Source organism: Beta vulgaris, chromosome 1 (assembly GCF_026745355.1).
Source record: "Beta vulgaris subsp. vulgaris cultivar EL10 chromosome 1, EL10.2, whole genome shotgun sequence".
NCBI lineage: Eukaryota > Viridiplantae > Streptophyta > Magnoliopsida > Caryophyllales > Amaranthaceae > Beta > Beta vulgaris.
Window position 1 is genome coordinate 7,094,754 of NC_079202.1, and position 17,443 is coordinate 7,112,196.

The 17,443-nt window shown below is 32.7% G+C and overlaps 1 protein-coding gene across 4 annotated transcripts in view; it reads right to left on the reverse strand.

The window, feature by feature from the left end:
* The window catches only part of LOC104905135 (uncharacterized), a 44,908-nt gene that overhangs the window by 26,570 nt on the left and 895 nt on the right, over nucleotides 1–17,443 (reverse strand). For all 4 annotated transcript variants that reach the window (XM_048646837.2, XM_048646842.2, XM_010693585.3 and 1 more), the window contains exons 2-3: nucleotides 10,545–10,657; nucleotides 9,430–9,501 (exon numbers count right to left, since the gene is read on the reverse strand). In XM_048646837.2, coding sequence (XP_048502794.1) covers nucleotides 9,430–9,501; nucleotides 10,545–10,657 — 185 coding nt within the window. The remainder of the gene's footprint in view (nucleotides 1–9,429; nucleotides 9,502–10,544; nucleotides 10,658–17,443) is intronic.

The following is a 17,443-nucleotide window of genomic DNA, read 5'->3' on the forward strand; positions in this document are numbered from 1 at the left end:
AATGAGGTTCATTGACTCAGTTTCCATTCATGAGGTGTTCATCATTGAAATTAAAACCTTTAGTTGGCCTATCTGAGGCTATGTTGTCCCCCCTCCCCCCGACAGCACAAAGGAGGAAATTGGTAGGCCAATATGACCTTTATTGACAATTATATAGTGATTATGTGTGTCTTATCTTTCATGTGATGCTTAAGTTTTTTTTTCCACATTTAAAGATGAAAGAGTTTTTAGTGCAACGTGAAGCTGGAGAAGTAAATATGACAGATGAAGAAATTATGTAAAAGTTAAACCCATTGGTAAAACCGGTTGTGATCGTGGCAAGGGGGTAGGTCCCTCTATTACATCACTATATGGATCATTTAGTAAAGGTGAAAATTACGGAAAGAAGCTAATGAGGCCAAGAATGAAGCTAATGAGGCAAATAATGAAGCAAATGAGGCTACAAAAGAGTTAAAGGAAGCTAATGTGAAAAATAAAATATTAAACAGAAAGATCAAAGGCCTAAAAAAGCAAATGAAAGTTATGAAAGGGTATATGAGAAGTTTTATGAAAATCTCGGGTTATGATATGTCTACATTTGATGTAGATGAGGTAATCTGTTATTTATACTCATTATAAAATAATTATATTTTTAATTTATATAAATATTTCATTTATTATTAATAGTACATTCTAATTCTAAAATGACAGGATGATGATGATGGTGAGGAGGAGGAGGAGGAGGAGGAGGATGAGGATGTGGATAAAGAGTGGTGAAATGCAAATAAACAAAGAGTAATATCCACTCTACTATTGTTCTATTTTGTTCTCTTGATGATGAAGACTAATTTTTACTTAGTTAGTTTTCCTATGTTTTGGACTTGCAGGTTGTTGCACGACATATGATGTTTTATCTGGTTGATATTGTACTACAATTTTTGAGATGTTACTACATTATATTTGCTTTTATTTAGTAATATTTCTTGGAAATAGTAGAACTTCGATTTCCATGAAATTTATTGGTTTAATTTTGCAGTTTTATGAAGGTTACTTCTATAGGTGATCGTGCTCGAAAATGTACAAAATAATACGCTAAATTGTTTTCGGTGCATCCAAACACCATTCATGATAGGTCTCAAATTGCTTCCAAATATCACTATTTGAAAAATAAGATATCACCTCTAATTATATTTTGAATTAATATTATGTGGTTGTCCTTCAATATATTAATTTTCAGAAATATTTTTATATTACCTCTAATTATATCTTGAGGCAAAATCATATGATTGCCCCTAAATATATGTGGTTTTTAAAAGCAATTCGTTATATTGCCTCTAATTATATTGCGAGACAAAATTATATGATTTCCCCTAAATATATGTAGTTTTTAGAAGCAATGTTGTATATTGCCTCTAATTCTATTTTGATGCAAGAATATATATTATTGTCTCTAATTCTATTTTGAGGCAAGAATATATATGGTTGCCTCTAATTATATTTTGAGGTAAAAATATATGGTTGCCTCTAAATGTCGAATCTTTTAGAGGCAACCAGTTATATTGCCACAAAATGGACTTTTAGAGGCAACCATTAATTAGCGACGGAATTATTAGAGGCAACAACTAATTTGCTTCAAAAGGCAATTAGAGGCTACATCTTTGGTTTCAGAGGCAAATTTACCTTGCCTCTATATGTGATTTTTTTTGTAGTGTGAAGCCCTTGAATTTTTTATTTCAATTTTTTTAAGAAGGGCTGCGCTTTTCTTCAAAAGGGCAGCCCTACATAACAGAAGGGCTGCGCCTTTGAAGAAAAGCGCAACCCTTCACTTATTAGGGTTGCGCTTGTAGAAAAGCGCATCCCTTCTAAGTGTGAGAAGGGCTGCGCTTTTTTTTTAAAAAGCGCAACCCTTCTGTTATGTAGGGTTACGCTTTTTGAAAAAAGCGCAGCCCTTCACTAGTAGGGCTGCACTTTTTGGAAAAACGCAGCCCTTAATGCGCAACCCATCCTTTTTTCCCCTAGTGTTTATTGCTCGTTGTGAACAAGCCCGCACCATGTCTATCTCTACCTATTATGGAAAATTGAATGCCTTGTGGGAGGAGCTTTCACTTCTTGAGCCTATTATTACTTGTTCTTGTTGTGCTAAGTGTACTGCTACTGATCTTCATAATCAACGTTGTGAAACGTCTAAGTTACACGAGTTTTTGATGGGCTTATATCCTGATTTTTATGCCTCCTTGCGTTCTGATATTTTGTCTTCGGATTCCTTGCCTACTCTTGATCGTGCTTATCATCTTGCCATTCAAGATGAACGTGTTCGCTTCTATCAAACCACTCCCATTGGCAAGGTCACATATGCTCTCGGTTTTTCTGTTCGGGCTCCTGCTAGTGCTGGGTGTAGTGCCTCTCAACCCATGTGTGAGCAGTGTCACAAACCTGGGCATGACACTAGTTCATGTTGGGCGCACCTTACTTGCTCTCATTGCAAGAAAAAGGGCCATGGGGCTTCTCATTGCTACGAATTACATGGGTACCCTAACAAAACTAAAGGGAACGGTTGGGGTCGTGTTCCTGCTCGTACCCATGCTACCAACACTGTCGTGGCTGCCACCAGCAGCCCAAGCGCGTCCTCTTCTGTCTTGGGCAGCAGCACCTCCTTTTCCACTCTCTTCACTCCTGAACAACGGAAGGTTCTCGCGGGCTCATTTGGTAATGCTCCTGTTTCTACCAATAGGTTGAATGGTAAGTTTGATAACAATTTGTAGATCATAGACACTGGTGCTACTCACCACGTTACTGGTAATGATTCATGGTTATTTGATGTTAAAAATTATGTCTGTCCTGTTGGTCTTCCCAATGGTGCTGCTTTCATATCTATCATGGTTGGTTCAGTTTGTTTAACGTCTCACATAACTCTTACGAATGTTGTTTTTGTTCTAAATTTGAGTTGCAATTTACTTTCTGTGTCACAACTAAGCGATGATTTGCAGTGTGATGTCTAATTTAACTCTTCTTTATGTGTCATTCAGGACCCCGTGAAGGCGTTGATTGGAACGTGGATTAGGCAGGACAGACTATACTACTTTACAAGCACTGATTCCATCAATAATGTCTCCGTTCCTTATGCTCTTCTTCAGTTATGGAGTTATGTCATCAAATAATGGGCCATCCGTCTGGTTCAGACGTAAAATTACTCCTTCCTCTTTGCAATCATAACGGTAGTTTAGATCCTAATTGTGAGATTTGCTTTCGTTCTAAATCTTCTAGACATAAATTTCCTTCTAGTGACACTAGAGCTTCTCGTACTTTTGAGAAGATTCATTGTGATTTGTGGGGCCATATCGGCATGTTTCCTCTAGTGGTGCTCTTTATTTTTTAACAATTGATGATTTTTCTAGGGCTGTAAACTAATAGAAATTTATCCATATCTAATAGAGAACATACATGTGGCAACCAGATAAAAGTTGCTATTTTTAGCAAGAATATTGCGTAAGCAATAAAACTAAGCTTCGGGAGCTCGTCATGTGCATTAAGGACCATTACGGTGTCGTATGAAGTTTGGTGGGGATCTAGTCTAGATCGGGTCAAATTCGAAAAGCGTCATGCTTAGGTTAACTCAAGTTCGGTTCATCAAGTCAAGCAAATTACTTTAGGTACAAATTAAGGTCAATTTGGGTCATTTCAGGTTCGATTTAAGTTCAATATGTAATCGCATCAGCTTGCCCAAGTTATAAATCATAACAAGTGTTGTTTAGTTATTCCAAGTTGGAATTTATAAGAATCAAGTTATTCCAAGTTATTTCCATTAGTGGATTTAATTTGGATTTGATTCAATCTTAGTTTTGGTCATATGAAAGACACAACCATGTATAATATTTCAATAAAACGATTATTTTAAACTGTAACTTGAAAATTCACTCTTAATTATAATAATTATTAGATATTGTGTCATTGTATAACTCTGTTTGGTCATATTTATCAAGGCATGCTTCTAGATCGATCAAGAGTAAAATAGTAGCTAAAAGTTCTATATAAGTTCAATACACTATCTTAGCTAGTTGATTAGAAATCGTTTTATAACAACAACAAAAAGCCATATTGTAATTGAGTTATTGACAACAAGTCGGCTTGATATTGTATTAAGTCAATATATTATTAGTTTAACAACATATTTGTGCGAATATGTATAGACACGGTTTCAATTTAGATGTCCTTATACACGTTTTACATTGTCATTAAAAAAATTAATTTTTGGTTATGTCATTATTCTGATTATCATGAGTTAGAGGTTGTGTTGGCACTTGCAGCCCAATAATGCTTCTGGTGAGGTCGTGGCCATGAATGAGTGGTGCATAGCCTATGCACCTTCACCAAATTGTAAGAAAATTAAGCGTTGCTCTTACCACCAGAAACTTCGATTTCAAAACTTCAGATGACAATCAAACAAAAAACTATGATGTAGGAAACTGTGTAACTTTAATAAGCTACGATTCATACTGCAAATGACAATTGAACAAAAACCTATGATGTAGGAAACCATGTAACTTTTTTTTTGTGACAATTTGGTTATCTATTAATTTAAACTAGAAATAAAAAGTTCGATTACAGCAAATAAGAGACAAAGCCTAGGCAGCATAATCAACAACCATACATAAGATTAAATAAGAAGATTCACAACCAAGCAACAAAGTCATCTATTCTTCTAATTCTAAGCCCATGCTTTGCAAAGGCATTCGCAACGACGTTAGATTTACGCTCTTTGTATACGACGCGACGACGACGTTAGAATCAAGCCGTTTGTATACGATACGAATTCCTGATTTTTTTCCATAACACCACGAATGAAATTGATCTGGAGAGCCAGGTTCCAAGGCCGTGTTAAAATACCGTTACAACAAGGCCCAAGCAACAATGTTGCACGAGTCATATTCGACTATGAGAGAAGAAGATGCCAGCAATTCTAGGCTTATTGAGAGTTTGAAGGCTCTATGTATGGCTAAAACTTCCACATGATCGATCTCCATGTGGGGGATGGCGCAAGAAAACACACATTTGAAGCACCCATTAAAGTCCCTTAGCACTCCACCTATGGTAGATCTTAAAAATGAGGATTCAAAGAAGAGTATACATTCCACTTGATTAGTGGGAAAAATAAGCCTATCTGATGCGGTCAAAAACGGGCTTACTAATTTGATTTTGGTCCACATCGGGTGGGCTCACAGCAGATCTAATATATTTACGAATCCGGTCCAAAATTGGAACAATAAATTATATACTAATTCGGTTCTAAGGTAAATTCGGATCAGTTAATCACATTAACTGATCCAGTTTTTACCTCAAAACCGCATCAGATTGTTGAAATTCATATATAAAAAAAGGTGTAGACCTACAAGTCTGCAGATTTCACGTCTCACTCTCATAGTCTCACCGTGTTGGTGGAATATAGTGTTCAAGTCTAACAAATATAACAAAACATATATATACAAAAATAATACATTATACATAGAAACATTAATTATACAAAATACATGCATATGAAACTAAACATAAATACATATAAACAACATTTTAGTATAAATAAAGAAAATTACACAAATATACAAAAATTAACAATTTAACGTATATACAGAAAATTACAATAACAATTTTAATATCATTTTTTTTATATCTGCTTATGTTGTAAACATCATCTTAGAAGCAAATCCAGATTAAATCCATACTATTAAGTATACGAAAAATTGCAATGGTTAAAGCAAAGAAAAATTGAGAAGCTCCCAATCACTATGTCTACGAAAATTGCAACATAGACTAAAAAAAAACGAAAATTAGAAAACGAAGAAACTAAAAAACACTACCCAGGTAAAACGATAAAACGAAATTTAAGAGTTCGAACAAAAAATCAAACGAAAATGGAAGCCCAAAATAAGGAAATAAAAACATACACCCAAAACCAGATCTAAAAACTAAATCCCAAAAGAAATGAAAAAAGAAACTAACACCTATAACCAGATCCAAAAACTAAATCTCATAAAACTCAAACGAACCAATTTCTTGTGTACATATCTTCGATTCTTTGTTCTTCGTTTCACCCTTCATTTTGCTCTTCATTTCGTTTCTTTGTTCTTCATTTTCGATCTTCATTTTCACTCTTGATTTTCGTTATTCGTTCTTTGTTCTTCGTTCTTCATTCTTAATTCATTTTGTGAGGGAGGAGTAAAGAAGGGAGAGAGAGGTGGTGGCGTTTATGAGAGGTGTATGGAGAGAGGAGAAAGGAGGGAGCTTAGGGATCTATTGCTGCGAGGAGTGAGGGAGGAGTAGAGAGGAGATAGAAAGATATGAGGGAGATTAGGGTTTGATATTTTTGAGGGAGGAGAGAGATCGGGTATGGGGAGTCTAAGAAGATATGTGTTGGGCCTTCATCAATGCTTTGGGCCTGTACAAAGACGTGCGTTATTTTGGGCCTATACAAAGACGCTCGTTTTTGTTTTAGAAAAAATAACAAAAAATTTGATCTGGTCCTGTAAGATTTTAGAAAACAACAGCAGTTTCTACAAACTGATCCGGTTTACTAAACGACCGAATTAGATTTTCCTCCCAATTTTCCCTCCTGTTTTTTAATTGATTTTTGGATGCGATTTTGTAAAAATCGAATATGTTACTACGTGACATATAAGGTTTTTTTTCCACTAGTTGTTGAAAGAGTTTCGAGGCGGTGGAAGCCATGAGATTTGGAGATATGGCTTGAATAAGCTGCTGGCAGTTCAAGGGGAAGATTGCAAGTTTAAACATAGAGGGTTTCTAAGAAATTCTTTGGAACTATAAGGGAAGGGATCAACCCATCCTGAAATCCACTACCTTAATCTAATAAGAAAGAGATCACGTAGATCAACTATAGAGCTGGCTGAATTTTTCAAACATCTCTCGTTCCTCTCCTTCCTAATCGTCCACATAATGATGAAGAAGCTTGCTGCCCATTTTAAATTTATTTTGGTAAAAAAAAACCTTTAAAAGGATGCCACTTATCAAAAGCCTCTCTTATAGTTGATGGGGGAGCCCAATGAACGTTCCACAATCTGAGCCACCCTTCATGAAAAGTTACAGTGGAGAAAGAGGTGGTTACTTTCTTCCGAAAATTGTCCACATAGGCTACAAGATCCTTCAGATATGGGTATTACACCAAGACGATCCTTGGTATTTAATTTCCAAGCAAACTAGCAACGAAAAGATCTCGATGCGGTAAGAAACAAGTCCCCTCCATAAGCCCTTGATGGCATCTTTAGGGCGTGAAAGTTCGGATTTTGCAAGTTCATTCAAAGGTGAGAGATTTCACTGAGAATTCCTCGAATTTTTGAGGATCCTAAATTAAACAAACCGAATCCAAAGGTGAGAGGGAAGAGAGTTGTAATTGTTTCAGCAAAGCTTCACATTCCTCAAGGTCTCTTGACCTAAATCACGCTTCCATAACGAACTCCATCTCCATATAAATCCATCCCAAAAATCGTGAGAAGCAACTGAATCCCTTTGCAAAGTACTAAGGATAAATAGCTTTGGATACAAATTCTTAAGAGGAACATCACCTATTCACATATCATACCAGAAAGAAGTATTCAAACCATTTCCCTACTTTTTTCCGGATCTTTGACAAGATCAAGGAAACTATGTAACTTAATAAGCTACGATTCATACTTCAGATGACAATTGATTTTAAGATATGATATATGAAACTTGTAACATCAGTAGACTACAACTCATACAACATGACAATAGTCTATTATCTAGCTACTAACCTTAATCAAAATTTCAAGCAATGAGGCTAACAAAATTTTACGCAACAAGGCTGCAAAAATCTATTATCTAGCTACAAACAATTACAATTATCATGGTAATAACTTCTTCACCTTTAGCACCTAAAGGATAAATATTAGGTAACACATTAGAACAATCAATTATGTTAAGGTGACCAAGAGAATTTATAACTCGAATTATGTACGATATGTAGATAGTCTCCATAATAAATCTATATGAAACTTTAATGGTAAATTGGGTGCAACAATTCCACTTAAAAGATGTGCAAGAGATGCATCGGTAGGATTGAACATGGATGGACCATAATTGGGATTCAACATTATGGTGTAGATCCTGGTAGTCATAATAGAGAAAACCACATGGATTATTGGAACTAGACTACCTTACTTCATACGTGCTCTGTGACGAAGCCACGTGGTAATAAGGGGTAGCACGTGCTACCCTTGATTTTTTTAAAAAAAAAAATCGAAAAAATAAAAAAAAAACCCTAAACAAACATGCGCTGTTTTCCTCACTCTCTCAACTCTTAAACAAACTCAGAAGTCGGATCTCTCACTCAGCACTAGTCGCCTCCTCTCCATCCGACGCCTCTTCTCAGTCGTCGGCGGTCGATCGTCGCTTCTTCTCAATCGTCGGTCCTCACCTCTTCTCAGTCGTCGGCTTTTCGCCTCCTCTTAGTGGTCGCCTCGTCGCCTCCTCTCAGTCCTCGTCATAGGTCGTCGCATCGTCGGAGTCTCAGAGAAAATCAGAAAAGGGTGAGTTACTGATTTTCTGTAATTTCGTGAATGATTCCTTAATTTTCTTAGGGTTTAGCCATTTAGGCCTTTGGATTTGGGTTAACTTTCTTTCTCTTTCATCTAATCCTCTCTAATGGGCCATGGCAATTTGAACTTTGAATAAACTGGTCGAGTACCGAGTGCTCGGACTCCGAGCATCCGACAGTCCAACTCCGATTTGAAATTTGAAGTTGTTCAGTTAACTATTGATATTTGAAGTTTTTTAATTGTTAGTTGTGAATTGTGATTGTTGTGAAGTCTGATTCTTAGTTGGGTTGAAATGTTACTTTGTGATATAGAAGTTGATGCGATTGTAAATCGGTTCCAAAATTTGAGAATCCGGCGTGAACAATTGTAATTTTCTTTCTATTTGAATTTTGTAACATTTTGAATTTACTAATTACGAACTTCTTTTTTTTGAGTTTCTAGTAATGTAAAGTTGTGCTACCCCTGGTTCAGAATCCTGAATCCGCCCCTGTACGTGCTAGTAGAACAATCCTCAAGTCAACATAATTGATTGGTGCGAGATGACAAGTGATTTCGAGGCTGCGTATGTATGAGATGTAGCATGGTGCAACATGTTGGTGTTGTGTGCTAACTAGGAAGGTAATCATTACGAGGACACCAAAGGTTTTCGATGATTGCGAAATTATTAGGCAAAAGAGTTGAAGCCAACTTGTGAAGGAGCTTAAGGATAGTTAAAAAAAGGAAAAATCAATAGAGTTTTGGACATTTGTCTTCCCAAGTTATAAACATTTTCAAGTTATGGCTGAATAAAGTTCTTATAAGGAAGAGTCTTCCAAGATTTTCTAGTAAATTAAATGATTTAGAAAGCCATATAGTTGTAGGACTAATTCAAAAAAAAACTTACCTCGACTTCAAACAAAATAATGTCTCCACATTCGAGTGGAGAGCTAACCTTTCCAAGCAATAATATATCCCCCTACAAGGAGGCATAGGACAAAAAATTAGAGGATAAATTAAAATACAATTTTTTTCTTTGTACATATTACTAAATACTCCCTGTGTCATTAACTAATTTTCTTGTTAAGGTTTCAATGTGGTAGAGTCTCCAAACACTCCTCCAAAAGAAAAACACGCTGGTAATTTTACGCGTTGGAAAGTAAATGGCGACAAAATAAAGTCAAATTAATACTAATTATAGTTATAAGTGGATACCAAGTCACAATTTCAGTACCAATTTGACTATATTTGATACCATATTATTGGTATCAAATTAGTATGTTGGTACCACTTGACTATTTGACTCTACTTGCTTATTTGGTACTCCCTCCGTCCCAAAATATAGGTCCCATTTCATTTTGCACAGTTTTTAAGACATACATTTGACCTACGATATCTTCTATTTCTTATTACTAAAAAATATACAACGTTGATATTACGAATTTGTATATTGAGACGAATCTAACAAGACCCTCATGAATATGTTTTTTTTTTATACATTAGTAAGAATATTTGGTCAAAGTTTTTGAAATTTGACTCCAAAAATAGAAATGGAAACTATATTTTAGAACGGAGGGAATATCATATTGTAATAACTTGGTACTAACTTAACGTTATGGTACCAACTTTATTTGGTATCAAATTATAACTTTGTATCAAATTAAAAATTCGGTACTAAAATCGAATTTGGTATCAAATTGATTTTATAAATACCAACTTAAATGCATTGCATAAAATTACCAATCCATTGGTGGAGTCTCCAGAAATGTCCACCACAATGACGTCTAGATATGCTCATTAAAATCGTGTTGATGGTTGTGGTAAAAGATGAGGGTCTAGGTGCTACCTTTGTCATACAACCTATGGAATGTTTTTGTATATTTCGTTAGTTGATTATTATTTAATTATTTTGTTGGACCACTCATTTTTTTTAAAAATGTTCCAACGATCAAGATTGATTTAATACAGTGGTGGAGTATCTTTCATCCGATTATCCCTTGTAGTAGAAGTAGAAGTTTCTACCTTTGTATACCCAGGCTCCATGCTACTATCTACAACAATGGTAAGAGGGGGCTCACATCCAGTAAGGCACATCAATAACTTCCAAGCCATTATAGCTGATGTAATGATCGTCCCTACAAAATGTTACAACCAAATCTATTTATCAAAACATACATCAAGTTGGAGTACTTATTGAATTTTCCTATCAGATCACTAATCAAGAATCACACACACATGCATGCATACACACCACACAGAGATGCACACGCACTCAAGTTTTCTATGAGTTGCAATATTGGTCGCGCACACTTACACAAGTTCATGAGTTGCAATATTGGTTGCAGAAACGTACACAAGTTTGAGGTGCATTACCTGTCGCACACACGCACATCCCTTCCCTAGCGCATGCACACCTACCAATATATAGGTTTTTTTAAAGTAAGAAGACGGCGCCCTAATCGAACCGAAACCTCGAACAGATCAACCCAACTCGGGTTTACTGGCAAGGTCCCTTAGATGTAGGGGGAAAATCCCCACCCACCCCCAGACTGCCTCTAGTAAAGTTTGATCCTACAAACTCAAGGTTGTGAGACGATACAAACCAAATCACTTTATCACTAGACCAAGTACTACTACAGGTGTATACATGTGTATATAGGTGTATATGCGTGCACTCACGTACTCACACACTATCATGTAAGATTCCTTTGGATGTCTTGCAAGCCCATCCCTGAGCCTTATAGGAGGGGCGCCCGCCCAGAACTCAGAGAAAAAAGGCCCATATTGCTGATTTAAAATCTACTAGTTTTTGGACCCGTGCAAAATGCACGAGAAGTTTTTATTCAATAAATATATTTATATTTTAATGGTAATGATTGCCTATTTTTTAAAAGTGATTGCATTCAAATATGATATATTAATATGATGTACAAATTCACAAACAATTAATAAAATAGTAAACAAATTTAATTGTAAACTAAACAATTAACTATATTAACTATGTTACATAATAAAATCATCACACTGGGTAAATAATTTAAAGTACGCGTTACCCATCTAAGTAAAGTTTGCAACGAATTACTTCTTACAATTACGAATGTTAGCTCAACTATATGTGCACGAATACCAAAATATTTACACTCCCATGAAACTTATTTGAGGATTAAAAGATAATTTTATAATTATGTATTAGAAATTTTTAAGAACTTCAATAGTAATTTAATTAATAAATATATTTTATCCATTCTAAAATACACAAAACACTTGCTGTTTTAGGATGTTTCATAATAAATGACACGTTACTTTAATTGAAAATTACTCCCTCTGGTTTTATTAGTTTGCCCACTTTCCTTTTTGAGCTGTCCCTTATTAGCTTATACATTTTTTTTTCTGTTTTTTTGGAATGGTCTCACTATTTGTTTATTATTATCTTTACTTTCTCACTCAATTTTTGTTGGCCCACAACATAATACGATATGCCAATAAATTAATAATTTATCTTTCCTTCTATGACCCACATATCTATTTTTTTAAAACTCTATGCCGATCCTTTCATTGAAAAAAAAAAAACTCTATGCCAAAAGTATGGGTAAACTAATAAAACCTGGAGGGAGCACTTCTCTCTATCTCAATCTTTAACTCTATCTTCATCACATGAGTTCCTCTTTTATTTTTCTCTATTTCTATCCTCTCCTTAATCCTTGCCCCCAGGCCCCATGTTCCATTTATTTTATAATAAATGACATATTCATTAATAATTTTAATCTCTATGGTGCAGTTAACTTAGCAAATAATTTTGCTAATATTTTTTAATTTTTAGTAAAGATTTTTCTTATAGATAATTTGTCTTACTCCTAGACGTGTTTTCTCGTTATACTGGTCCCACTTGTTATTTCCTAAATCATATACCATATCCAAACACACAAATAGGTAATATTGATCATATTCTCTTCAAACGTTATGTTTACGGCTCACACTATCCTCTATTCTACTGAATTTCCTTATCCATTAAAAAAAAAGCATCCAACAAAATTCTTGATCATAATCCTTTTTCCTTAAATCTAAATTAAAGACATCAATTTTGGACAATTCAGGCAAAGCAAACAACGCTCTCTATCTTTCATTAGATTTTGTTAAACTTTGAAGTGCAATCCCCAACTTTGCATGTCATTTTAATTTTCTTTAATTTATTTTGATATCCGAGCTGATGAATTCTATGGATTTGAAGGTGATTTTAGAGAAGGACATAAAGAATTGAGTCCAAGTTTGAGACGATTTCTTGCCGTTATCAATTATTAATTTATGTTTCCAAGGATTTACTATTTTATTCATGTTGCCCTCTATCTTGTGTCGTCGCGCAAGTTATCACTTATCCCTTCAATAATAAATTTCATTATACTTCGTCTTAATTGTTTTTATTCTGTTTTACTATATTATTTTGGAATTTGTTCATCGCTTCTTCTATATTCTTTAATCAAATATGCTAATACATATTCATAAATTGATTTACCTGTAATATTCGGATTTTAATTAGCTTTGTTATTTGAAATTATTTAGCATTTACGCATCCATAATTATACATCGTTTAGTTGTTAATTAGTTGTGTTCATTGCAAACCTTTTCCTTTATCTAGAAGTTATGCCTTTTTTATGAAGAAAAAAAGCAATAAAAAAAAGGCTGTCGTTTTTTCTTTTTGAAAAAAGTGAGGTTTTACGAAACTTTAAGTTTTCAAGTTGATTTTTTTAATTGATAAAATAAAATATGTAAATTTGTGACTATTCTCATTTTTTTCTTCATGTAATGGGTGCAAAGCATCTTTAAAATTATTAGAATGGGACTTTTGCATGTATTTGTATATATCGCCAACTGGTAAACTATCTGAATTGTAAGTTATATTATGAAAATTTTTGTTTCATAAATTTAACATGTGATAATACAATCTTGGATATCATGGTGTAAATACTTATAAATATAAATAAAATATTTAAGACATAAAAAAGAGCGACAAAATAATTTATCCTATGTACTAATATAATTTATCTAGTAGGGAAATGCAATTAAATTTGTATTTTTAATAACAAATTTATCTAATGCGTTATCCTAAATAGTTTTTTAATGTGTCTTTGTTAGTTTATGGTAAATTTCATTTTTTTTTTGTCAAACGTAATTTATGATTTGCATTGATTGTGTTATAAATTTTATGTTATTAGGCCTTGATAGGCAGTGTATTTGTTTCCTTATTTTGAATTATATGTATTTGAATATGACATGTTCACAGTTGTACAAGATTGATTGTTTTTTTTAAATTTGCATAAGTTTCCTTATTATGGTATATGCTTTATTTGAATTTGTAAAATATATTTATTTGCTAAGGTAATGTGAAGGATATTTTGGACTTTTCTAAGGGGTTGTTCTCCCCAGCTCATTTTCAGTTCAGTTTAGCTCCAATAAGTTCAGTTCAGTTCAGCTCCAATAAGTTCAGTTCAGTTCAGCTCAGCTCGATTCTTTTATAATCATTTTGTTAAATATTATTATTATATGTTGGTATAATTTATTTTACTAATTATTCTTATTATTATTATTATTATTTAAATATATATCATTACTATTAAATATTATTATTATTATTATTGTTGTTGTTTCTATATATTATTTTGTTTATTATACCTTTACTCATTATTATTACTATTATTATTAGGAGGAACATGGTTTAGGTCAAAGCACAAATAACCCCACTTTTTTTTTAGCCCATAAACCAATCAAATCGCGTCAAGACGTTTTATGATGTAATTTTCGCGGTCCAACCCAATCATTATTTTTATATTATTAAATCTAATTATTAAAATAGTAATATTAATTTACTTCTTAGATATTATTGTTATTATATATCATCATCAAGTATTAATATATTAATACAAATAATATAAAATAATTATTATAATTATCATTATTATCATTAATTATTATTATTATTAATTTATGATTATTAATATTATTTATTTATAACTATCATTTAAAAATATCCAAAATACTATTATTATTATTCATTATTATTACTTATCATTATAATTATTATTTAATATTCATATTATTATTGTTTAAAATATTTTTTATATTTTTTATTACATTCAATTTAATTTAATTTAATTTAATTCAATTTACTTCAATTCAATTCAATTCAATTCAATTCAATTCAGCTCAGCTCAGCTCAGCTCCGCTCCAATAAGTTCAGTTCAGTTCAGATGTTTTATGCCGAAGAGAACATGCCCTAAGTGGGACACCATAGCTTCCCCTTGGCTTATATAATAGAGATTATTTCGATATTAAACAAAAGCTTTATCATTGAATGTAATAATTTATTTTATAACGAATCAAAATACCTTCAAGATTTATATTTGAAAAGGTAAAATGCAAATATAGAGTAACATAAAATTCAATTAGATATTGTCATAAGTTGTAGTCATAAATCTAAAAAATTCATCTAAGGAATTTTCTATGTTTTACAAATATATTGCAATACTTCAAGAAAAAAAAAATGAATTCTCGCAAAGATGAAGAATTTGGCAGCTATTATAGAAAATAAATGTCTTTGCTACTATATTATGGTTGTGTTGAAGAAGAATGCGAGATTTGGAAAGAATCACCAAACCATGTTGAAGAATAAATCATAATATAATTGTAGCAAATGTGAGAATTTGGAAGGAATTGATTTGTTCCCATACATGCCTCATTGCCTCAATCAAAGAGGATTTGCAAAATATTACTTTAATAAGTGACACATGGCAAGTGAATGAGAGGGGTTGAAAAATCAAAGGAGCAATGAGAGGCGAGAAAGAATATGGAGCTGCCACGTAGGCTAAATTTTTCTTGCTTTAATATTATATATGATTATTTCAAGTATAAAGGAAATGTGCACGCATGAAATCAATAAAACAAAGTGTTGGCTCCTTGGTTGACTATCACTCCACTAGTCCACTGTATCTCTGTCCCCGGGATCGATTCTCACGTATGACTTTGTTTCTTTTTCCTTTTTTGGGTTTTCTTTTATTTTCAGTGATTTTGAAATAGCTTTCCTAAGATTTATATTTAGGCTATGTTTGGCAAAACTGACTGAAATGGAGCTGAAACTGATTAGGTAACAATTGAAAATGTTAAGGTGCTGAAACTGATAAGCTAGCTGATTGCATAACCTGTTTGGTAATATTATTTATGACTATAGCTGAAATAGCTTTTTAGACTTAAAAACATAAAAAGAAAATATCTTTTTTGGCTTAAAAAGATTAAAAGAAAATAATAATAATAAAATTTCAGCACCTGATCTCAGAAGCTATATTTTACTCCAACTCAATTTCAGCCAAATTTTGGACTTAAATTTTATTTAAGTTTGTCCACCAAACACCACTAATCATATAAGGTGACTTAAGATTGTAACACCTTATCATTTAAGTCACCTGAAATGCTTCCCCAAACAGAGCTTTAGAATTCCTTTTGTTTTCAATGATTTTAAAATAACTACCGAATTTTAGGTGGTTTTTTTTTTCCTTCAAATTAAAGTGGTAATTGTATTTCTTTTGCTATTTTATACTTTATATAGTTGTACACTTTTTTTACGCTTACATTGTTTATTTTTACCACACTTTGACTATAAAGTTACTAATACATAAAAACAAAAATTTATCATGATGTATGTTAATTCCAATATATTCTATTTTACATAAATTGTACAAATCAATAAAGTGAGATAGTTCAAGATATTATATGTTAATTCTGCTAAAAAAAGACATTAAATGTTAATAAAGTAGAGCATTTGTGAAAGCCAATGTAAAAGTGAAACTGTTAAAAAAAGAAAAGGGTTATGTTATTTCCATTTCTTTTTCAATTCAAACCAAGGAACATATTAAAGAGGTAATCCAAAAAGCTAAAGCACCTAGAAATTTATTTTGTAGTCAAAACCCATTCTCTAAGTGATAACTTAATGATAAGGACAATGTGATCAATTCAAGAAGTAAGATATAACTTAATTTACTAAGACACATCATAAAAAGATAACCATCAATCCACATAGTATATTATAAAAAATGTAAAAGTAAATTTAGATTTTATGAGCTATTAAAAAAAGTTATATTCAGCAAAACTTTAACCATTAATATAGGGTGCATATATTTTAGTTCCTCGGGCTCTAAAATGCTGAGAACGGGCCACATGTCTTGCGTATATATTTTTGGACATATATTCTTTATAATTTTAGGCATGCATATAACCATATATATTTCAAATATGTGCATTATAAACCATGAATAAACAAATTGAACCACAAAGGAAAGTAGGAAATGTATACATCTAAGTTAGTTGCTGGTTTGGACAAGGGGATTCAGGAATAAACTCTTACCAATACACTTCGTATAGGCAATCCGATGAGGGATAGTCTTGCATCAATATTATAATAATGTTTAGAGAATGAGTAGTAGTTCCCCCAACTTCGACATATTTTTACCCAAGACAACTAAGAACTTTAAAATTGCAAATTTGCAATTGTATTAACTACCAAGGATTTCAACTCATAATATAGTATAATTGTTGACTAAGTAGTTGTTTAAGTTAATATAATTACATTATTTTGAATAACTCATAGATGCATTTCGTGACTTACATACACATCGAGCTCTACTTCAATTTTAATAAGATAGGTATTTCCTTTTTTCTTTGTTTTTTGGACAACGGGTAAAAAAAACAAGAAAAAGGAGGAGATTAGCTTTTCCTTGCTTGTATAGCAAGATTGTGAGCTAACCTTACCTCTGCCCTACTAACTTTAATACAAGAAACAAACATGAATCCGTTACCTATTCTCCGAATGTCTCTTATAATATTATCTATGTTTTTATTTGTACCATGCTTGCAATTTAACGCCATAATGACCTCTC